General features: G+C 37.2%; 1 protein-coding gene across 1 annotated transcript; it reads left to right on the top strand.

The window, feature by feature from the left end:
• Window positions 1-415: 415 nt before the first annotated feature.
• Window positions 416-23,417, top strand: COPS2 (COP9 signalosome subunit 2). Its single transcript, XM_034784892.1, has 13 exons — window positions 416-448; window positions 1,131-1,244; window positions 3,473-3,550; window positions 7,620-7,745; window positions 9,199-9,288; window positions 9,413-9,490; window positions 10,428-10,602; window positions 11,343-11,521; window positions 11,643-11,695; window positions 14,932-15,029; window positions 17,453-17,535; window positions 19,769-19,827; window positions 20,778-23,417. Exons 1-13 carry the CDS (start codon window positions 416-418, stop codon window positions 20,920-20,922), a joined length of 1,311 nt encoding a protein of 436 aa, XP_034640783.1. The 3' UTR covers window positions 20,923-23,417.
• Window positions 23,418-24,943: the final 1,526 nt, after the last annotated feature.

The raw sequence follows: 24,943 nt of genomic DNA, 5'->3' as shown, positions 1-24,943 counted from the left end.
ATTGAAAGAGTTGGAGTTTCTAGGAAAGAGAGCTGAATATAGAAATATTAAGCTTCTGTCTTTTGCCTGTTTTTTTCCTTGTTTCCCTCCTCCTTTCTTTTGAAGGACTTCATTAACACCGGTAACATGGTAGTGAACAAAATAATTAACATGGGGGAAGGGATTGAGGCAGTTACAGTGTGGGAAGAGAAGTCCAACATTTTTGCAAATAAAATAAAATGGATTTAAAAAACGAATTGTTCATCTCACTGCAATGTACCGGTGACTGTCATTAGGGTTTAAACAGACAGTGTCAAGCAGTTTATCCTCAGCATTTAACCTCTGTGTTGGGAGAGGTTGGATTCCAATTTTAAAATAAAATTAAATGTTTGCATAATATTTTAAGTCCGTGTTTTTGTTTGATTTTGTAACTGTCATGAGCATTGTGTTAGTGCATAAGAAGCTGAAGGTAAAACTGCTTAGCATATTGTCATCAGTAAAAACTGAATAGCGTGTAAAAAGTAAGCAAATAGAAAATTCTGTGTCTGCCAGTGCACATTATGGGTGATTCCTTAGATTAAATTGTTCGGCATCTGGACTCCTTCACTTCCTCCTTTCTGCAACTCTTGCACACTCCCAATTATTTTCTGCTTCTCAGCAAAGAAACAGCAGGGGTCATCATCATGCCGAATGTTTTTCTCCATGTGTTGGTGTGAATTTTCATGATGTAGAAAGGATAGGAATGTTTCCTTTGCGTAGATCTCTTGTATCTTCCATTGCTGAATCATTCTACTCTCTCCGTGGACAGCAACTCATGCAGTGTCTTGTGCATGGACAATAAGAATCTTATAGCACCTTTTAGAAGAATTGCAGTTTGCCTTAGCCAGAGTTTCTAACCACATCCTCTCCCTTCCTCTCTGTCTCACCCCCATCCCCATCCCACCACAAATCAGTGTACTAATAAGTTGATTCCCTTCAGCCCAGAGGTGGCTGAATTCTAGTGATGCTCTAGTGAGATGACAGGTTTCATATCAACCAAGATTGTTTTTATGTTTCAGTGCATTAAGAGATCTAAGTTTGGTGAAAGTGTATTGAAAATATCAGTTTTCAGTGATAACATTTTGTTTTTCCTTTTTTTTCCTAAACTGTAGGAATACTCTGAAGATAGTAACTCTGAGCCAAATGTGGATCTGGAAAATCAGTACTACAATTCCAAAGCATTAAAGGAGGATGATCCCAAAGCAGCATTGAGCAGTTTTCAGAAGGTTTTTAATTTTATGGTCTCCCTTTTATTTGTTTATGTTGATGCTATAACCCACAATTACATTTGATCTACTATGAAAATATTTACTTGGACGCAAGTTATTGGTGTATTGATATTGAAGATGCATTAATAATTCCCACTGATATTACCACATGAGGTTGTTTCCAGGAATTTTGAGAGAAACTTTTTGTAGTAGTGTAACTTACTAGTACCGATGGTAATAAGTTTTTATCAGACTTCTTGACTCCCACATTGTTTACAAACTTATAAATACCATACCGAGAAAATATATTCATTGTTCAGTGGCACAACTGATATTTTGAAATTTTGCAAATCCTTGCAAATTAATCCTTGCAAAACTGCTAATTTTAAATACATTTTTATTCAATTAGCTTGTTTGTCAGCTGTAGAGACCATATCCAATTGTCTTTTCTTAATTGAAAAACCATTTTCTTTACTCTTACGTAATGCATTACCATTGGTTACAATCCTGCGTAAAGGTTTCAGAGTAGCAGCCGTGTTAGTCTGTATCCGCAAAAAGAACAGGAGTACTTGTGGCACCTTAGAGACTAACAAATTTATTTCAGCATAAGCTTTCATGGGCTACAGCCCACTTCTTCAGATGCATAGAGTGGAACACACAGACAGAAGATATTTATACATACAGAGAACATGAAAAGGTGGAAGTACGCATACCAATTGTAAGAGGCCAATCAATTGAGATGAGCTATTAGCAGCAGCAGAAGAAAAAACTTTGAAGTGATAATCGAGATGACCCATAGAAGGTGTGAGGAGAACTTAACATGGGGGGAAAAGCTTATGCTCTAATAAATTTATTAGTCTCTAAGGTGCCACAAGTACTCCTGTTCAATTAGTGTAATGACCCAACCATTCCCAGTCTCTGTTTAGACCTAAGTTAATTGTGTCTAATTTGCATACTAATTCGAGTTCAGCAGTCTCTCTTTGGAGTCTGTTTTTGAAGTTTTTTTGTTGCAAAACTGACACTTTCAAGTCTGTCACTGAGTGATTAGAGAGGTTGAAGTGTTCTCCCACTGGTTTTTGAATGTTATGATTCCTGATGTCAGATTTGTGTCCATTTATTCTTTTGCGTAGAGACGGTCCAGTTTGGCCAATGTACATGGCAGAGGGGCATTGCTGGCACATGATGGCATATATCACGTTGGTAGATGTGCAGGTGAACGAGCCCCTAATTGTGTGGCTGATGTGATTAGGTCCTTTGATGATATCACTTGAATAGATATGTGGACAGAGCTGGCATCGGGCTTTGTTGCAAGGATAGGTTCCTGGGTTAGTGTTTTTGTTGTATGGTGTGCGGTTGCTGGTGAGTATTTGCTTAAGATTGGGAGGCTGAGTAAATCCTGAGTAAAAGGTTTCAAGTGTATAAATGCCAACTGACAAAATACCTGTAGAAGTGTTGTCATTCACATGAATTATAAATTCTTAATATATGCATGCTGTCACCAGAAAGTGGTATGTTAAAGATGATCAGTAAAGGGAAAAACATTAGGCCTGTTGGGCTTCTTTATGGTGTATAAAGAAAGCCTCTAAAGAGATCTGCTTTGTTGGTGGGTTTTTTTAATTGGGGTGGGGGGGGGGAAGGAGGGGGATACTCCTTTTTTGTTACACTAAATATTCAGCTCTTGTCTAAACTGGAAGACTCTAAGATGACTAATATGCATCCGAAGAAGTGGGCTGTAATCCACGAAAGCTTATGCTCTAATAAATTTGTTAGTCTCTAAGGTGCCACAAGTACTCCTGTTCTTTTTGCGGATACAGACTAACACGGCTGCTACTCTGAAATCTAAGATGACTGAAGAACTAATGGAATGATTACATCACAAAATCAAGAGTGAAATGTTGTGCAATTGAGAGAGGAAGGGATTTTTAATCAGATTTTTTAAAAAGCTCTATTTTCTTACATTTCTGTTTAACTTCATTTTGGAGTAGTTAAGTCTTTGATAAAAATCCATCACTCTGCCCCATCAGTTAAGGTGTGTGAATTAACAACAGTCTGAGATCCCCAGCAAGTCCCCTAACATAATCAGGGATTATCAGGTAGAAAACAAGCAGGAAAAAACTTTCAGGCCTCTTTTTATACCTTCCTTAATTTCTTTTTAAAAAGACACTGGCTCTTTTTTAAAAAAAATCCCTTGCATGTAAGCTTTATAAGCATCGGGTTATTGATGAAGAATTCTTTTTCTATTTCAGGTTTTGGAGCTTGAAGGTGAAAAAGGAGAATGGGGATTCAAAGCACTGAAACAGATGATTAAAATAAACTTCAAATTGGTAGGAGTTGCAGCTATCATTTCAGGAAATGCTAAATTGCATTAATAGTGAATTGATTCATAGTTTTTAAATTGTTGTCCTTATTTTTATCTCCAAAATTACATTTGAAAGAAAGCGAAAACATATAAAATAATTCTCTAATAATGTCCACATAAGCAATCATTATAGTTGCCGCAGGGAATTTATATGGTCATGATTAACATGCTGAGTGACAGAGTTGAGCAATCCCCCATTATGAGATGCTTGTGCAGCCCTCTTGCAGCATTGTAAATGCCTTATCCCTGCTGATTAATGGTCATTTAACACCCTCCTGTTAGTGCATCTCCTCCTTTTTTGTCACTGGAAAACTAGCAGTGGGCAACTCACAACTAGGGCTGTAGATAAATTGCAGTTAACTCATTTAACTCATGCGATTAACTAAAAAAAAAATTAATCACAGTTAATGGCAGTCTTAATCGCACTGTTAAACAATAGAATACCAATTGAAATTTATTAAATATTTTTGGATGTTTTCTACATTAATTTCAGTTACAACACCTTATATTATTTTTGATTACAAATATTTGTACTGTAAAAATGACAAAAAAAAGTATTTTTCAATTCACCTCATACAAGTACTGTAGTGCAATTTCTTTATCATGAAAGTGCAACTTACAAATGTAGATTTTTGTTGGTTTGTTACGTAACTGCATTCAAAAACAAAACAATGTAAAACTTTAGAGCCTACAAGTCAGCTCAGTCCTACTTCTTCTTCAGCCAATCGCTAAGACAAACAAGTTTGTTTACATTTACAGGAGATAATGCTGCCTGCTTCTTATTTACAGTGTCACCTGAAATTGAGAACAGGCATTCGTTCGCATGGCACTTTTGTAGCCAGCATTGCAAAGTATTTACGTGCCAGATATGTGAAACATTCATATACCCCTTCATGTTTGGGCCGCCATTCCAGAGGACATGCTTTCATGCTGATGATGGTCATTAAAAAAAAATGCATTAATTAAATTTGTGACTGAACTCCTTGGGGGAGAATTGTATATCTCCCTGCTCTGTTTTACCCGCATTCTGCCATATATTTCATGTTATAGGTCTCGGATGATGACCCAGTACATGTTGTTCATTTTAAGAACATTTTCACTGCAGATTTGACAAAATACAAAGAAGATACTAATGTGAGATTTCTAAAGATTGCTACAGCACTCAACCCAAGGCTTAAGAATCTGAAGTGCCTTCCAAAATCTGAGCGGGATGAGGTGTGAAGCATGCTTTCAGAAGTCTTAAAAGAGCAGCACTCTGATGCGGAAACTACAGAACCCGAACCACCAAAAAAGAAAATCAACCTTCTGCTGGTGGCATCTGACTCAGATGATGAAAATGAACATGCTTCGATCCGCACTGCTGTGGATTGTTATCGAGTAGAACCCGTCGTCAGCATGGACGAGTGTCCTCAGGAATGGTGGTTGAAGCATGAAGGGACATATGAATCTTTAGTTCGTCTGGCACGTAAATATCTTGCCAGCTACAATAGTGCCATGAGAACGCCTGTTCTCACTTTCAGGTGACGTAAACAAGAAGCGGGCAGCATTATCTCCTGCAAACCTAAACGAGCTTGTTTGTCTGAGTGACTGGCTGAACAAGAAGTTAGGACTGAATGGACTTGTAGGCTCTAAAGTTTTACATTGTTTTATTTTTGAATAACGTTATATTTTTGTACATAATTCTACATTTGTAAGTTCATCTTTTATCATAGAGATTGCACAACAGTACTTGTATTAGGGGAATTGAAAAATACTATTTTGTTTGTAATTTTTACAGTGCAAATATTTGTAATCAAAAATAAATATAAAGTGAGCACTGTAGACTTTGTATTCAGTGTTGTAATTGAAATCAATATACCGTATATACTCGTTCATTAGCCCGTTAGTTTATAAGCTGACCCCCCCCCCCCCAAATGGGTAGGTAAAAATAGCAAAAACTGTATAACCCTTTCATAAGTTGACCCTATATTTCAGGGGTTGGAAAACTTTGGCTCCCGGCCCATCAGGGTAAGCTGCTGGCGGGTCGGGATGTTTTGTTTTCTTGGAGCGTCTGCAGACATCGAGCCCCTCAGCTTCCTGTGGCCACGGTTCACCATTCCCAGCCAATGGACGAGTATGTACGGTATTTGAAAATGTAGAAAACCTCCACAAATATTTAAATAAATTGTATTCTATTATTGTTTAACAGTACGATTAATTGTGATTCATTTTTTTAATCACTTGACAGCCCTACTCACAACATATTTCAATAATAGCACACTAACAATATACATATTTTGGCAGAACAATTGGTTTCAGCTTACCATGACCTTTCATATGATATCTTACATGGCATGCTTTGTATGAAATATAATTATACGAGAGGGGTGGATATGGGGTTTCCAGGGTGATGCTTTGAGATACAGAGTGCCACCTTGTAATTTTGAAAATTTGTGTAAAAAATAAAATGGGCTGATTATATTTTACATATCAATCTCAGCAAACAGAGAATTTTTAGAGTGTCTTATAAAGTTCAGTTTTCTATATGAATTACAGGTGGCTAACGTGAGACATCTGTGACGAGATCCCCCTGGGGTGCAGCCTGGAACTGGGACCACTGTGCCCCCTTAACTCTTTCCAGCCTGTTCTGTCTCTCATAATGCCTTGCTAGTGACCAGCAGCAAGCCCCTCCAGGCGCTGTGATCACTCAGCACAACAGTATGTGGAGCCCCACACACCCAGCTAGATTGCATGAATGCTCCCAGAGCCACTCATGAAGCACAGAGAGAATGGCACCAGAGCCAAAAACCCCCAGCTCCCAGCACTGTACCTCAGGAATATACCGTCTTGTATTACTCAAGATGGGCAGTGCAGATTTATTAATTGGTTCACCACTTCAGCAATGGAAAGTGGTTGTACACCAGCCTTTGCAACACCTGAGATTTGCCACACACTTCATAAAAACTCACTGGTAAAGATAAACAGTTAAGTTTATTGACTATAAAAGGTAGATTTTAAGTGATAGGCGAAAAGTCAGAGTTAGTTACCAAAAGAAATAAAATATAATCATGCAGTCTAAACTCTCAACCCTATTAGACAGGGCAACAACTAGATTAAGCAGTTTTTCTCACCACACTGGATATTGCAGTCCTTAGTATACAGATTTCACCCTTGAAATCTGGGCCAATCTCCTCTGTTGGAGTCTTGTCTTCTCAGTGTCTTAGTTGCTTGCAGCGTAGGTGGGGGCAGGAGAAGGGCCCAGTATGTGTCCACTCTCTGTTTTATACCCTCAGTCCACGTGCTTGGAAAACACAAGTCCAGGCATGTCTGGGGGCATTGCTGAGTCTCCAAGCAAGGTTGAGCAATTCCCCTGGTGTGGCCTCATGCAAGTGAGTCATTGCATTGTAGCTCCCTTGCTGGACAATGGTTGTTGATGGATTGATTGATACCCTACCAGGTATTGGCTACTTTCCTTGCTGTTGCCTCTGGGGAGCTAATGTCTGGCTTATTCCCCAACTTACAGCAAGTTTTAGTGACCACCATACAACACAATTGTCATAACTTCATATGCATTAATGATATACATATAAGGATAGAGAAATTACTTTCAGCAGGTCATAACCTTTCCCCGATACCTTACAAGGCATGCTTTATATGTAAGATCACGATTATATAAAATGAGGAATATGGGGGTTCCAGGATGCTCCCCCAAGGTATAGAATGTCACAACATTGTTCACTATAATGTGTTGGTAGGAAATATGTTTTCACACCAAATAAAATGGCCATGCTAATTCTCAAATAGACTTCTCTGTTTAAATTTCTGTTCTGTGAAGATCCATTTAACTCACTTTTGACTCTGCCACTTATGAGCAATGTGGTCATCCTAAATAGGTGACAGAAAACTTAGAGCAATCACAGATGTGCATCACTGCGTAGTCTCTCTACTGTAACGTCTTTGGGTTTTCTGTGCATATTTACAGATGTTTGTATCTAATGGCAATGTTCAGTATACAGTTTTTCATGATTATGAATTATATATGTTTTTCCTCACAGACTAACTTTCCTGAAATGATGAACAGATATAAACAGCTGTTGACCTACATACGGAGTGCAGTTACAAGGAATTACTCTGAAAAATCCATCAATTCTATTCTTGATTATATCTCCACTTCCAAACAGGTTAGATTATCATTCCTCTTCCACCTATCCATTTTTTGCATGGACTTTTTGCCTTTTGAAAACCTGATTCTTGGTATAATTGGAGAAAAATTATAATATTACATTTGTTACAGTATGCTAAATATTGTTCCCCACAATTTATTGATCGTGTGTTAAAAATAACTTGTCTTTAACTTTGTCATCTACACAAGATTAAAACAGTCTAGAAACTACTTAGTATTTCTTACCTGGGATTTCTATACAGCTAAATGTCACAAGGGACTTGTTTTTCAGCGAAGTGGCTACCACCATCAATAGGTTCTCATATGTAATTTGTAATTAAAATAACTCTGTATACTCATTAATTTTGCATTTAGATACGGTAAGAAATGTGCCTATCTTTCAGACTAGTAAAGTGAGCAGACTAGGTACATAGTACCAGATCCATGGCCAAGCTCTACTCTCTTTGTGCTACTGGAGCAGCATAAAGAAAGAAGAAAGCTCCCCTAAGCTCCTAGCTGGGGAATTGCCAGCACACAGAGTTGACTTCTAGGCCTTCCTCCCCTCCTGCAACACATGGGGAGGGACAGGTGAAGTGACTGAAGTGTGTGATATACTCTGGCAGTTCCAAGGATGGGTAGCCTTAGGAGCATACCTAGTTGGCAGTTTAGAGTATCTGTTCTAAGTTGTGCCAAGAGCTAGGAATGGAGAGAATCAGGGACTCATACCTGCAACCTAAAAGCCACTGGGCCCCTTCCCAACTGCACCCAGTAGATAATCTGGCCATTAAATGTATAGAAAGTTTCTCTCTCAACTTTCTAGATTATCTAATTTTTAAGAAAATGCTATTAAGCACTATGCAATTTTGGGTGTTACCGTTTGTTTCCATACAGGAACATCTTCTGGTCTGCTCTGAGCAGAACAGTCAGACATTTTTTCTTCTTCTTTCATGCAGTATTTGGATAGGAGGGAGAAAATATCTTTTATGGACCACTTCCCCTCCTATCCTTTTACCCTTGTTGGTCTCTCTTTTTTCAGTTTCCAGTAACAGTAATGCTAGCTTTCTGTTAGTATTTTTCTTAGATTCTTACATAACAATGATTTTATTATCTGCTTAAGATGGATAAGTAGCTTTGGTTCTTCACTAATATGATAAATTGCAGATTTTAAAACCTTGTGCAACTTATTTTGAATTAAAAGCTTACATCCAGGTGCTTCTAAATGCTTTTGTCAGTTCCAAACGTCAGTGAAATCTTCTATTTTATGATAATACTGTTGATTATTTATTATGCTTAAGTTTTGTCATTTTAGTTGCAATTTCTGCTATTTATAAGTAATAGTTCAATAAGATGCAGATTTCAGTATCTTATTTGTGTTGAAGTTCAAACATGCGCTTTTAGTTCTTTCAAACTGACTATATTAACAGGTACAAATTTGCTGTTTACAATTATAGAATTCTGATTTTTTATGCCAGATGGATTTGCTTCAGGAATTTTATGAAACAACACTTGAAGCTCTGAAAGATGCTAAGAATGATAGATTGTGGTTTAAGACAAACACAAAGGTAAAATATATAAATAACATTTAGTTTTATTTTTTGCTTGCTATAACTTCCTTAAATTGCAAGTCTAAATTTTATAAATTCCAAAATCCTAATTGTCCTAATGGCTTTAATTCTTTAATCACAGCTTGGCAAATTATATTTAGAACGAGAAGAATATGGAAAATTACAGAAGATTTTGCGCCAGTTGCATCAGTCATGCCAGGTACAGTAGAGTAGATATTTAAAAAAAAAAAAAACTTTACTACCCCAAAACTACATGTAAAATCATTCACTGTAACTTTGTATTTAGTACTAATTTCACATCCAGTTTTCAGGCTATGAGAATGGCATATCATTATACTTTGTAATAGAAATTAAATCTAATGCTTGTTTTAATTCCTTATCTGTTTTGTAACTTGAAATAAAAATGATAGAATAGTTAATTTCTGGTAAAAAGATGAATTTTCATAACCAGCAGACAGTAACTGCCTTAATCTTACATTTCACTTGGGTGCAGGAATGAGAAGCATTTGTGAATTATTATTCCTTCTAATGTATTATTAAAATTAATACAAACTATTTGGGGGGAAAAAACTGTATTTAAACCAACAGAGAAGCAAAAATTCTAAATGAAGCTTAACCATAGGAGAAAACTATGGCCTTTACTTCATTGTGGAAAAAATATATTAAGCCACGTGCATTGGCCAAATCAGCCTCCAGCTTTGCCTATCCTCTCCATCTTTATGCTGAACAAAGATGATGTACACCTGGGAATCTGGCCCATTATTAGCAATAGTATGGTCATGAATACATCACTGCTCTATTGCAGTGGTTATGTGGCTTTATCTTTTGCATACTGAAAGAAATTCTTAAGATATGAAATGTACAGAAGGTCAACTCTTAAAATCCTTACTCAAGCAAAATTCATAGTAAAGTCAGTATTTTTACCCAAGTGAAAAACTTCAGAACTTGGTCCACGCTAGCTTCCTTGAACATAATGTTTTAATTTCACTGGTTGTATTAAAAATATGGTATTTGGAAACTTCCTTATTTTTGGCAGGAGATTTCTGAAAATATTTAGTAACACACTTTTATATTACTAGAATGGTGACCTCAGCATTATTTCAAGATTCACAGTATTCATTATCACTCTTTCCTAGACTGATGATGGAGAAGATGATTTAAAAAAGGGCACCCAGCTATTGGAAATCTATGCATTGGAAATTCAAATGTATACAGCACAGAAAAATAACAAAAAACTTAAAGCACTATATGAACAGTCATTGCACATCAAGTCTGCCATTCCTCATCCACTGATCATGGGGGTCATCAGAGGCAAGTTATTTTTATATTACTACTTTAAAATTCCTTTGTTCAGACCAGTGTCACTTACATTAAAAAATATCTTACTTTTTTATGTTGTTTCAACTGAAAATACATTACAGAAAACGTTCCAAATATCTGATCTCGTTGAATTGCATTGGCAAATAAAAAAGCATTAGGATTCACTGGAAGTACCTATTTAATGGCCAGTAATGGTTGAATGAATTGTGAGGGCACGTACCATGTCTGAAAGCACCTTTCACCAGGATATGGCTATCACTTGTCTCCTCTGCTGACAGGAAACCTGCCAATTAAAGCAGTAAAAGGAAAATAATATTTCTCATTTGGCTTTCTAAATAGTTTTTCTAAAAATATGTTGGATAGCTCCCATAAATAGATAATGTTGCTATGTATTCTCTTTGAAGTTTGTCTGGGATAAATTCCAACTGAGTAAATGTATTAATTGCAACTTTTTAACAGAAAGGTTGCAAAGATACACTTTTCTTTCTAGTCACTGAGTGATCTTAGGAGTGGTTATTTTTAATAATATTTGAATTGGAAAACCAAAAAAAAAAAGCAGCTGCCTTATATTGATGTGCTAATGCTTTTTCTCAGCAATTTTAATGAATTAAAAAAAAAACCCTGAAAATATATTCAGGAATCAGTTTAGACATAGCATGGTACATTTAGTAGAATCGTTCTGATAAATGGCTGCAAGCACACAGCTTCTTTCATCATTGTTTTCTTTTCAGAATGTGGAGGCAAAATGCACTTAAGGGAAGGAGAATTTGAAAAGGCACACACTGACTTTTTTGAAGCATTCAAGAATTATGATGAATCAGGGAGTCCTAGAAGAACCACTTGCTTAAAATATTTGGTCCTAGCAAACATGCTGATGAAGTCCGGAATAAATCCATTTGACTCTCAGGAGGTATACTTATAAATGTGCACAAGTCGGCTTAGCTGCTGCTTTTCCCGTTTAATAGGGAAATTGGCATAAATAACTTTTTTTGCTACCTAAATGGACTTATTATGGTTTCTGTTCTGTGTAGGCTAAACCATACAAAAATGATCCCGAGATTCTAGCAATGACAAATTTAGTAAGGTAAGATATTTTATTTTTCCTGAAGGGCAAAGTTACTAACCATGAAACAGATATTTTTGTTTTGTTTTGTTTGAAAATAATACAAGCAGACTTTTTCATAGGTATCAAACCAGCATTTCGGTTTTGGATTTTCAATGTTTCTGTTGTTCAGAAGCTTCCTGTTTAGTGTGATCTATATCAGTAATACTCAGACTGAGGCTCATGAGCCGCCAGTAACTCTTTAATGTGTCTCCCGCAGTGCTTTGCAGCACATGATATTAAAACACTGTGTGATTTAATCAGGATGCTTTCACTATGTTATTAACCAATTATTGCTGATAAAATAATAATACTTGGTCAGTTATTTTGGTGTGAGAGTTTGTGTGTATGTATATGTATAATATATATAAAACTAAATATTTCCCCTGATGTGCTGTTTAAATATGAATATATAGTACTAATAGTAAATGAAACAATGAATTCACACTACTGTGGCTCTGTTGGGTAATGCTGATTGCTAACTTGGCTCCTGAACCACTGAGGTCTGAGTATCACTGATCTATATAAAATTCTCTACAGTACCAGTTTAAAAAGACCACACTAAGAACATATACTTTTTTGTTTTACATCTAAAACAGTATATCAGGCTGAATTCCTATCTGGTGTCATTAATGTTAGTGTTTTTCCGTAAAGGCAAGTGTCTTCCAAATATCCTAATTCTGAATCATGAGATTTTATTTGCAAGACTGGGGAACTGACTAAAAAGATGTTCTTTGAGGTTTGAACATCCGAGAGATCACATTTGTTTGCTGATTTTATGGCTAAATTGTCTCCAACTATCAGCTTATTTACTGTGATTATCTAGTGAAAATTTGATTGAACGTTGTATTCAGAAGCAAGAATTATCTTTATAATTGTTATAATTATTATGATTATATTTCATTGTATTTATTGTATATAAAGGCTGCAAATTTTATTCTTTTCTTTCCATGAGCTGATCCTTCTCTCTTATAGTTCACCATAATATTAAAAAGAACATTCACATGGGTTTTTTTCTCTTTAGGAAATAACATGAGTGCTCTTTTTTTTTTTTTTTTTGTAGTAGAAGTTCAGTATACTGCATGATAATGGAAGCCAAGATATTACTAGTCCTGGAATAGAGGGTACTTAAAAATGTTTACAACTGCATTTGTCAGTGAGTTTCAAGGCATTCAGAGTTTCCAGGATGGCCAATGATAACTATGCAAATTCAAATTTGGTCATTTAGAGTCTGATTGTTTCAGAGTTGCTGACCACCTGCAAATCCATTGGCAGCTGGGAATGCCCGGGACTTCTGAAAATCAGGCCCGTTAAGCTTTCCTTGAAAGTTGATATGATATGTTATATTAGTAGGATAATTTGGAGGCACTGATGTGGAGTATTTTCGCACATCAAGGCCTGTGTGCCAAAGGAGTTTTATGGCAGGGTTTTTGGAATAGAGCTTTCAAGTCTCAAATCCTGCGGGCATGTGTGTCCCTAAGCATATGAAGAAGATCCAAAGTACTACATGGCTTTTTACAGAGAATGTGGTCAGCAGTGTTTAGGCCCTAGGAATCAAGACCATCAACTTATGTAGATTGTATTGCGACAGTTTTTTCATGCTTTGCTGTGAAACCAATCAGGTCCTGTCCACTATAAGCAGCTTCTCTCTTGATAAATAAGAAGCAATTTGTGTTCAGTTCTTTTGCAGTCAAAAGATGGGGAATTCCTCTGTCCAAATACTGAAATATATAGTTAACACTGTGGGCCAAACATTGTTCAGCTACAACTACTGTTTGCTATCAGAAGAACAGGAGTACTTGTGGCACCTTAGAGACTAACAAATTTATTAGAGCATAAGCTTTCGTGGACTACAGCCCACTTCTTCGGATGCATATGGAATGGAACATATATACGTTAGTCTAACATACTACATAATATACTAACATATTTGTTAGTCTCTAAGGTGCCACAAGTACTCCTGTTCTTCTTTTTGCGGATACAGACTAACACGGCTGTTACTCTGAAACCTGTTTGCTATCAACTGCTCAAAAACAACACTCTTTCTGAAGTCAAAGAGTCATATGCATTATTGACCTAATGATAAATAAAGGATTTGGCAATCTGTGGAGGGATTACTTCAGAGAATTTCAATTCCATATACGTCCTTTCTACTTTAGCTTCATGCTTTCATGTAAATTTGAGACAGAAGGAACTCCCATGGGCTTTAGCAAGCCTGCTTTCAGTCATACTACCTAATTTATATTCTTTATCTTTACATCTGAGTATATTTTTCTCTCAAAAATATGAAAGCAAGTAAAAAATATAGCACAAATTACAAAGCTGCAGCAGATAACATCAATTTTTTTAAAGTTACAATGCTATTCTTAATTTCTACTATAATTAGAAACTAAATTTGCATTTCGATTTTCTGGGGAACTTGCACATTTTGTACATTGTAAAACAACTTTGTGGGGTACCCTTTGAAATTTTATACGTAATTTAAATGCCATTTAATTATGAGATGTTTCATATCAGGTTTATCAACTACTACAAACATATGCTTCTGCACTGCTTATCGTCTCCTCAGAGTTGATCCACAATGAAGTCTAATGCTGAGGTTATAGCATCATAATTATTTTGTCAGAGTTTGATGTGTATAAGCACAAAGATTACTTTGCTGTAGGTTCAGTCAGAAAGAATATCCACACTATGAAGGAGAAAGTCATTACTAAAACACACACATTCACAAACACAATTAACAGCAATTGAATGCATATACTGGACAATACATTGCTGATGCCTCTTTGCATTTAAACACATGAGGTTCCATTAAGGTGCATCAGGACACATCCATATTAACATAACAAAACAATTGAGTAACTTTGAGTGACTATATTTTTAGTGTTTTTAATAGGATAACTTTTTAAAATACAAATAGTTCAAGACCAATTCATAGTTACAAAAGGGCAGAACATTCATATTAAACTTCTGTGAATACTAACAAAATATGCAGTAGAAGAAATGAAGGAGCTACAGTGTTATCTTAAGATGCATGTTTTCAACACCCTTTTATCTTAAGCATCCTCAATTTCTAACTATCAGAAAGATTGTGACTGTAATTCTTTGCTACCAATATTTAATATACTTTTTAGTATGTGGAAACTGGAAATCTTATCCTGATCTGAGACTTTTTTTTACTTGACAAAACTGTAATTCACTCTCCTCTCTCGTTGAAGTGCCTATCAGAATAATGACATCACTGAATTTGAGAAGATTCTGAAAACAAATCACAGCAACATCATGGACGATCCCTTCATAAGGGAGCACATTGAAGGTATGGGTACAGGAAGTTGTTGTCACAGTTCAGGGCAACTGCACCTGTGTTTCCCCTGAGTGGGCACCAGCTTCAGGCTTCCAGCTTTCTAGTTTTTGCCTTTCTGGATGGAGACCCATGTCTCTCTCCCTGCAGACCAGGGTATTTCCAGGGTGCACGGTTCCCTGCCTTCACTATGTTCTTCCCAGCATGGGCAAGTTGCCCAAAAGCACGTGCTTGCTTTCTCTTCAGACATGGTTAACAGGTGTAATTGCTACAGTACCACACAGTTCTTTGTGTGCACACCTATTTTTTTATTACCATAAAAAGCAATACAGAGAAAGCATATTAAAAACAATAAAGAACCTACACTCATGCTAATAAGCCTACTAGATGTTACTCTAACATTGATTCTGGCAGGAATCATCCTTCATCTCCTTCTCCCCCCACCTAAGGGGATTCAGTTTGTGGTTACAATTCATTATAGCTTAAACTTTGAATTAGCACACTCATAAGATGTTTAGTCCACCGTTTATACAGTTCAGGGGTCTTTGACCTGGAGTTTCTAGGAGCATGTTGACCGTGGGCTTTCCTACCTTGAGGGTACCTTGAAAAAGGAGGATTCAAAGTGAGTCATTTGCATCCACTTCACAGGTAGTGGTCCAAAAAGTCCTTTGAAGTTCCTAATGCCATCCAGAGGTTGCATTAGTCAGTCTCCTATAGAAGATAGATACACTCAGTTCCACAGGAACACAAACAATTGCATTTTTAATACAGTGGACCCCAAAGATGTTAAACTTAATTCAAAGTTTAGCTTCATTCAGTGAAAATCATTCAGGATACTGTCAGTCTGTCCTAGTTGTAATTCTGTTTTTTCCCTTACTTATTAAGATATATTTCTTCTGCATTGGGAGAATAATAAAAAATAATTGTTCCTTATAAGATGTTATTGCTGTGAACAATACAGTTAGTGTTTAAAAACTCTATCCTTGGAAGTCAGGGTTAATGAGATGCTTTGCTATATAACTCTGAAAATTACCAAAACAATAGTTGCTTTTGGTAAAAGGAGCACACTTGCAACCAGATTTATGAATAAAAACAGCAGCAAACCTAGAGCCTCATCTATTTGAAGTAATGGAAAAATTACAGCTGACTTCAGTCAGCTTTGGATGCGGCTCCTATTGAGGAAAAGCATGTGTGCTTAACAGCTTATGAGGGCAATCTGAATATGACTAAAACTGTTATTCGTAAAAGATATATAATTACATGGAAGTTATTGGGTCAGATCCTATGATGCAGCCAAACTATGCAGAATGTGATGGTATCTTAAAACTCAATCTTTGTGCTCCCTAGTGGTGCTCTGTACAAGTCATCCACCCTGTGTTGTATTTTGAGTGCATAGTATAGGGACCCATCAGCCACCCCCCCTTTTTTCTCCAGCCATACTCCCTGCTTCTGGTGTAGCAATGAAAATGGAGAGTATGTGGGGTTCAAACCTCTATCCGCTCTTTATCACTGAAGGATCATCCTTAGGCGGAGGTGATCCTTCCTGGACCAATTAATACGGCTTTTTAGCCAAATGTGATTAATAGTGCAGTGAAATGTGACTACACTGCATTGGAGGATCTGGCCCATTATGACATTAATTGTCACTAATTAAAATAAAAAGTATTGTAGTATATTCCTATATAGTGTTAAGTTTGGGTTTTCATGTGAGAGATTTGATAAGCATACGAAAACAGCAGTAAAACAGTCAGCTGGCTGAGTGAAGGAAAACCGAACAGGCTTAAAAAATATTAGTGAATAGCAAACTTCTTTTGTGAACTTTCATACATTTTTATTAACAGTTCATGCATATTTTTAATTTATTAAACTTGCAGTTTATCTAATAAGAAAGTGAAAAACATTCTTAGCTGCTGCACAGACTCTTTACATTGCAACTCTGCCTCAACTTCTTGTCTTGTTAGGCTATTAAACTCTGATTCTGCAAACAGACTTCAGTGGGGTTACTCCTGTGCTTAAAATCAAGCATATGCATATTTGCAGGGTTAGTGCCTTAAACTTTTCACATTTTGGTGAAAGACAGGTATTTCTATAGGAAGCTGAGATGGTAAAGATACTGTGCAATATTGTGTACCATTTATCCATTTTCTTAGAATAATTTTAAAATAGTTACAAACTATTTTGAAAAATGTATTTTCAAGCTTAAACAAGTTTCAACATTATCCAGTACTCCTGCTAATACCCAGGCTGAGCTACATATTGTGAAACAACCAATGAAGAAAGTTGGCTTATTTTTATAATGTGGGAATACTTTATTACCGCATAGGATCATAGCAGTTAAGATATAGATATAAATATGGAATTATATTGCACACTTGCTCATTTGAATATGTAACCATTGTTCTTACAATAGTTACTTATTTGTTTTTCTTCTCTTACAGAGCTTTTGCGAAACATCAGAACACAAGTGCTTATAAAATTAATTAAGCCTTATACAAGAATACATATTCCTTTTATTTCTAAGGTACTTATCAGAGGAGATTTGTATTTGCTTAAATTAACGACAATTATGAATCAGCATAGCTGTCAAACAAATACAGCACTTCCCTAAATGGAACATCTGAAAATATAACATGGCCCCCAAAATGCAGTTAATAAATGCTGACAGTTTTGCAGTGTGGAACTGTACATTTACATGTAATCTGAATAATTCTTATTAATGCGATGGTAAATGTTTAAGATGGTTAGCTGCCAATTTTGCAGCATAGAGATGCACTTGCTTAGAGGGAAGTGTAAAAAATACTTGAAAGTGCATAATTCCTCTTAGGCAACTATAATAAATATGAACTAGCATGCACAAACTCTGATGAAATTTCAGTTGTTTTAAACCCTTCTTGTCTAGCAGATATCATTAAAAGTCAGTGATGGCAGAGTTGTAAGTCTGACAAGAGGTGGAATAACAAATTCATAAATTAAAAAGCCAGAAGGGACTATTATGATTATCTAGTCTGACCTCCTACATAATAAAATTGAAGTAAATTTCCATCAATTGTGAGAGGGAAATGTACCTTTATGACCTTAGTTAATGTTTGATTAAATTGATGGCATGCTAAAATGTATGAGGTACTAAGGAAGAGTTAAGCATAGGTTTTATAATATAAGCACAAAATCTAAGGTTGATAAAATTGTCTTTACACAGATTACTGTAAGTAATTATTTAAATTTTTTTTTTTTTTTTAAAGATGCCATTTGCACTAGGGTGACCAGACAGCAAGTGTGAAAAATCGGGACGGGGGTGGGGGGTAATAGGCTTCTATATAAGAAAAAGCCTCAAATAAAAAGCCTATAAAATCGGGACATCTGGTCACCCTACATTTGCACAGAATTCATCAGATTTGCAGCACAAGATAGGCCAGGAGCTTCGCCACTTCTTACATATTTGGCCTTCTGAAGCACTGCTAGTGAGCACATGCAGAGGCGCTGAGTTTTTCTTTTCCCCGGGGTGATCCACCACCACTCTACCCTGAGACCCCCCATTCCATCCCTCCCCTGAGGCCCTACCCTCGTCCTGCCCCTGCTCTGCCTCCTTTTCCAGGCCCCGCCCCGGCTCTCCACCCTCCCCCAGATCCCTGCCTGCTCGCTGCTCTCTGCCCTCCCCAAGCCTCTCCCCCAGCCGCCAGTCAGCTGTTTGGCGGCACCTCCAAACAGCTGCACCCACTATTTTTTTTTTTTTTCTGTGGGTGTTCCAGCCCCAGAGCACCCACGGAGTCAGCGCCTATGAATGCATACCCCTTCCATTCCAACTGTTAGGCCAGGGCTGGCCAAACTGTGGCTCACAAGCTGTATGCGGCTCTTTTACAGTTAAAGTGTGGCTTACAGCCCCCTCCCTCCCCCATCCCGCATTCTCTGCCTATCAGACTGGGGGGGGAGGGGGCGGAGCTCAGAGCTTCCACCCTGCAGTGGTGTGGTGGGGCTAGGGGCTTCTGCCAAAGACAACTGGTGCCATCTGAAAATGGGGGGATACAAATTTAAAGGTTCGTTCCCCTCAACACTTGAGTCACGCCTCCTCAGGCATGCCCCCCACCCCTTACCCTCAGCGGCCCCACACTGCAGCTTCCAGGTGTTTACCGCTGCCTCTCCCCACAGCCGCGACTCCCAGCTTGCCGACTCCAGCAGCTGCTGCGCAGCGAGGGGGCCCCGTGCAGGGACAGCAGACCCTAGCAAAAATCTGGGGGGGAGCACATGACTCCCCCCAAGTGTTGCCTCAGCTTCTGCCCAGTGGAGGGTCTCAGGGTTTCAGTCTCGTAGGGTGTGCCTGCCAAGGCTCGGGGCTTCAGCAGGAGTGGCGATGAAGCCCTGAGCCTTGGCAGGTGCGCCCCAGCTCTCGAACTTCTGAAGATTGCCATATGAGGCACGGAGGGTGAGTATGTTTGGCCACCATTGTATTAGATCTCCTATAATCTTCTGATCTGTTCCTTTATGACTGCAATCAATGAAAGAGTTCTCTGCGGGAGCTGCTCACTGAAATTTAGGGGTGGCATCTTGAGCTCTTCTGAGATGCTGCTGATTTTTTTCTTGTTGACAGTGTATATCTTGGTTGTTCTTTTCCTATTCTCTCTGATTATTATTGACTTGGTACTATAGTCTAACATTAAGAAACTGAACTCAGTACTTACATGTGAAAATTAAAATAAAAAAGATTAAATGTTGGTTGCAAAATAGTACGATGGCAACATAACATGAGTTTTCTGTCTTAGGAATTAAACATAGATGTAGCTGACGTGGAGAGCTTGCTTGTGCAGTGCATATTGGATAAGTATGTACTTTCCTCCTATTTCTGATTTATTGAATATCTTAAAAGTGTAGTGTAGAAAAAACAGCAAATAGTGTGTGTGTGTGTGTGTGTGTGTGTGTTTGTTTCCCCTGAAAATGCCATTTGAATCTACAATTATATAAGATAATGTGTAAGCCAAGTCCTTTAGAGCTGGCTGGGTTAGTAACGTGAGTCACATTAGAAGATGTGAATTCAGAAGAGTTTTAAGTAGTTTGAATGGTATGATTTTACATTACTTTTGCATTTTATAATGGCATATAATTGAATCACTATGCCAAATTATGTAAGTTATATATTACCAACTGGTGTTTAGATCTATAAATATGTAAAGGCTGAGATTTTCAAAGCCTTTTAATTATAAGGGAATGGTGTCTAAACCTCCTAGCTAATTTGTATATCTCAGCCATAGTTTATAAAACAACTGGAGAATTTTTTTGTATTGATTTATTCTTTTAGTTTGCTGAGTTATAAGAAGTTTTACTGTTAAAAAGAGAAGAAATGTTTCCCTGTTTTCTGAATTTTTTAAAAAAATCTTTCTTTAATTCCTATATTTGAGAAACCTTATTGGAGTCAGTGAATTCACTGTAAAACAAAGATCAGGTGTTCTCTAAAGTGATGTTTATATATCAGGTGACCTTAAATTCCTACAAGCACCTCTGAGCCAAATGCACTGCATACACATTAGTCCTAGTGTCTCTATCTGTAAGTGTTTGGCGGGGAAGTGGGTCTGCAGTTTAACCTCTCATCATAATAATTTCCCACCGGGCAATACATTGTGCAGATGTTAAATTCCTAGGCCAGTCAAGCTCTTAAATAAATCCTAATGTCTGTTTTGCATTAGTTGAGTGTGTGTTTTGAGTGAATCACTGTTGTTTCAGATTTTTAATGTGCATTACAGATGTATCTAATTAAAGTTTTTTGTATCTTTCTAGCACTATTCATGGCCGAATTGATCAAGTCAACCAGCTCCTTGAACTGGATCATCAGAAGAGGGGTGGTGCACGATATACTGCATTAGATAAATGGACCAACCAACTAAATTCTCTCAACCAGGCTGTAGTCAGCAAGCTGGCTTAACAGAAAACAAGCTTTTTCAAAACGTACTTAAGGCAACAGTGCAGTGATGTAAACCTTAAAAGAACTGGGAATGGCAAAACTACTGTCGGTTGATGTGCCCTGAAATTATTGGAGTTATGGCAGAAGTGCTTTTTTGATCAGCTGGTTTGTGTTTTGCTGCTGCATTTATCCCAAGAAAAACAGCTTTAATCTCCAGAAGAAAACCAAAATGCCACGGGATTTATGCTGTATTGACATCTCGCCCTAAACATACAACATGATAGTAATTTGTCAAGGGCAACTAATGACCAGAGAGAAGATTTTTTTGTCATGATTTTAAATACACTGACACGTTACTGTTGGTTAAATTTAAACATGTTTTACCTGCAGAAATTCTCTCACAGAAATAACCTGCAATAACTTGAAATGCATACCCTTTTGAACACTTCCTTTTCTCATGTATTAATTGAAATGTTTGCTGCATTTTTCAAAATGTCAATTCTCCAAAAATGTGTCCGTATATTTCTGTACCTGCAGCGTAGTAAAGGTTTAGAGGAAACCCCGTAATTATAGTGGCATACTGTCACTTAGGTTTCAAGCAGCAAAATAAACAGTGCAGTTCAGAAATTGTACAGTTTGTTTCTTGATGTGTTTTCATTACCTTTTGTTTTTTAGAAAAGTAGGTAAGTGAGTATTCTTCACCTCAGATACTGAGAACGTTTTGGAGATTAAATCTTAACCTTGGTGCATGCTTTTGGTTTATTTCTTATCATATTTATGTACAGATATTATAGAGATTTAAGAACTGATATCTAGCAGTCTTGCTGATTTCAAGGCTTTATTTTGAGAGGTACAGGGATCTTGCAATTCCAGTGGTAGTCAATGGTGGTAGGGGGTCTGCACTTCTGAGTATCAGGTCCTCATTTTGATCTCGGTATTTCAAATAAATGTTTGGTAGGAAATGGCTTGGGGGGAATTCAGACCACCATAGCTGACTTTAAGTTTGTGCCTTGTTAAACTAGATTTATGTTCTGACTTGGTTCTGAATTTAACTGTAATACATTATGTAAGTAGAATACCAACATTTGGGAGTGATGCTGAGATTTCTGCAGTATGGGTATAGAATAGGGCTTTGTGCAGTGATAAGAGAGATGGAGTCTGTGCAGTCCCTTCACAGCCACTATTCAAGCCCTGACAGAGCATAGCAAACTTCTCCTCTTCAGGAGTTCTGGGCCACTGGATCTATTTAACTATGGATCTGTAGTGTCCTCCAATGAGTCCACTGCAACGGCTCTCTCTGTGGCAGCCTGTTTAATGCCAGTACAGAACCTCTCCAGCAGCCCCACAGGGAAGGGATGTGGAAACCTTCCTGTGTGGTCACTTTGTCCACACTTCCACTCACTCCATTCAAGACAGATGCATGGTTTAAATTATACAAAGGGGCAATGCCAGGCACGCTTCTCACAGGATGAATATATTCTTAAAGCAATAAAAACCTGAAGACATTTAAGAATAAAAGTGAAACAATTTAAACTCTCTTCAAACACAAAGGAGAGTAACAAATAGCAAATGCTGTGTCACTGTCTGTGAGAGGAGAGGCAGGGGAGTGAGATACCAGCTAGTAAATCAAATGTTGTAGGACAGCTTGTGAATGACAGAGTTGAAAGAAAAAGATCTGAAACTGTACTATCTAAAATTTAACCTCACGGACTTGAGTAACAAGGCCTCTTGCTGAACTGCTGGAAGTTTTAAAGGCTATAGGAAAAAAGTTTATTTTTGTGTGTATAATATAGTATTTTATCATATATCAGATACTCTGGAATGCAATTCTCTATCCAGAGTCTTATTGAAACAATAAGCTAATGCTAAGTATTACATTGAGATTGTCAAATGTAGGTTAACTGAAGGAAATCAAAATTAAATCCCTAGTCTGGGGAGTAAGAAATTAAAGGTGCATTCTTATATGTTCTTTTCTCTCTATTGATATGAATACTCTTTGTTACCTTTAACAGATGCCTGAATTACATACAAAAAATGTATTAAGCAAAGCATCGATATTATCTAGAGATTGAAAAGCTAATTGTGCTCTTCAACAGAACAAAAAATGATATGGCTCTTACAGTTGCCTGTTTTTTAGAAGATTTTAGAAGACTTTAGAAGATTGGTAAAAATAGTACTCTGTGCCTAACCTGAGCAGATAGAGCATTCAGACAGGAGACTGCAAAGGATTAGGAAAAAAATGATTTGCTATATTCTCCCTCATTCCTATCAGGTAAGCACAGCTGCACTAAGTCAAATAACTATCTAAAGTAAATGAGACATAAGTACAGATTTCATAAAGAAATTCTAATAGTACTCAGTGTACCAAGGAGAAGTTTTCCAAATCACTTTAAATAAATCACAGCTGTGCCTTTTTACTTAACTTTTTGTCATTTGAAATCCTGTAGTTGGTGTTTCAGATTACATCTTGTCTGTTCAAATGAAATTTTTTCCCCATTAAAAATTACACAAATCAATTACATGGCTTATCATTTATAGTAAAGCCAAAACACAGGTTTGAGTTCGAATGGTTGGGTTTGTATGTGAGCTGCTAGCAAATTAAGACTTAATTTAAAACAATTAAATTTTGCAGAAAGCTAGTCTCACAGGTTAGGGTAGGTCCTCATATGGCCTTTATCACCATATTGTCTGAGCATCTCACAGTTGTTAATGGATTTTACTTTCACAACATCCCTGCAAGATAGGACAGTATTACCCCCATTTTACAGGTGGAGAACTGAGAGACAGGGTAGATTAAAGATTTGCTCAAGATGACATAGCAAGCATATGGCTGTGCCCAGCAATTGTGTCCCAGTCCAGTGCCCTGTCCACTTGACCACCCTTCTCAGTCATTTCAATACATTTTATCTAAAACCATTTGAAAGATTAGTTACATAGCATGCAAAGAACAACTCTTGTTCTATAGTGTCCAGTGTGATTTGTATAAAATGCAAAGGAAAGTATATGAAACAAAAATTAATTCTTGTAAATAACATGGGGCTGAATCCTGACATGCAAGTTTCCTTCACTGATAGAATTTTCTTTTTTTAACCAATAAACATTTTAATCTACTCAGTCTACACTGAGTATTTGGAGATACAGTTAAATGTGAATATAAATTGGAGTTGGTCCTTATAGCAGGCAAAGTCCTTTTTCACGTTCTTTGAAAAATATCTTCAGATAACACTCGCAGGTGCATTGTTCTTATTACACACCATGTTTCTGTATAATACTATGGTAAGTGACATGTTCTTTACATTTAAAAAATCCCACTAAAAATAAATGTTTGGAACTACTCAGAGTAGGAAGCACTGCCAGGTAGTAGATGTTTGTAGGATGGAGGCTGCACTTAAAATCAAATTAATTTGTTATACTTCACAGCAAATTATACATGTGTGTCCAGCTAATAAATATACTACTCAGCAACCCCAGGCTCCATATCTACAGATCCAGTGTCTTCCCTAGGGATACATTCCTTCTTTAGGGGTCACCTTCCCATAGCAATGTGGGGTGCTGAGCCCTTCTGTCATAGGCTCTCTCCCCTGCCATTTCCCCTACAATTGTTCCCCAACCTGTGGGAGGGAACAATTGAGCCCTCCTCTAAAAGAGAAAGGAAGCATTAACTGGAGGCCAACACTGCTTAAAGAGTGGCTTTTCCTAACCCACAGAGCTTCCAGAACCTAGGTATGTCTGTTGGGCCTTTAGTAATTCTCAGGAAGGAAGGCAGAATGCAGTAAATCCTGCTTCCACAGTACCCTTTGTGCTCCCTGCCCAGTGATGTTCACTTTACCTACCTTTATTAATGAAACTGGAGTTGAAGACTGGGCTTCAAATCAGTGCATTTTTGTGTAGAATCAGAATCCAGCTGTATTATAATATACTGTGCTGCATATTCTTGAGATAAGGATGTTATTCTGTTTATCTAATTTAGTCATCTATATGGTGCCCATCAGCACAGGTTTAAGAGTATAGGTTCAACAAGAAGGAAAGTGAGCATTCTAAC

This window comes from Trachemys scripta, chromosome 10, assembly GCF_013100865.1.
Source record: "Trachemys scripta elegans isolate TJP31775 chromosome 10, CAS_Tse_1.0, whole genome shotgun sequence".
NCBI classification, from domain to species: domain Eukaryota; kingdom Metazoa; phylum Chordata; order Testudines; family Emydidae; genus Trachemys; species Trachemys scripta.
The sequence above is the reverse complement of the archived record's forward strand: the minus strand, read 5'-3'. Positions and strand labels throughout refer to the sequence as shown.

Bases quoted from the DNA above. Each gene is read 5' to 3' on its own strand.
- COPS2 (XM_034784892.1), top strand. From the start codon at position 416: ATGAGCATTGTGTTAGTGCATAAGAAGCTGAAG. The intron at 3,551-7,619 runs GTAGGAGTTGCA...TTTTCCTCACAG, and splicing joins TTAAAATAAACTTCAAATTG to ACTAACTTTCCTGAAATGAT. The intron at 7,746-9,198 runs GTTAGATTATCA...TTTTTATGCCAG, and splicing joins ATATCTCCACTTCCAAACAG to ATGGATTTGCTTCAGGAATT.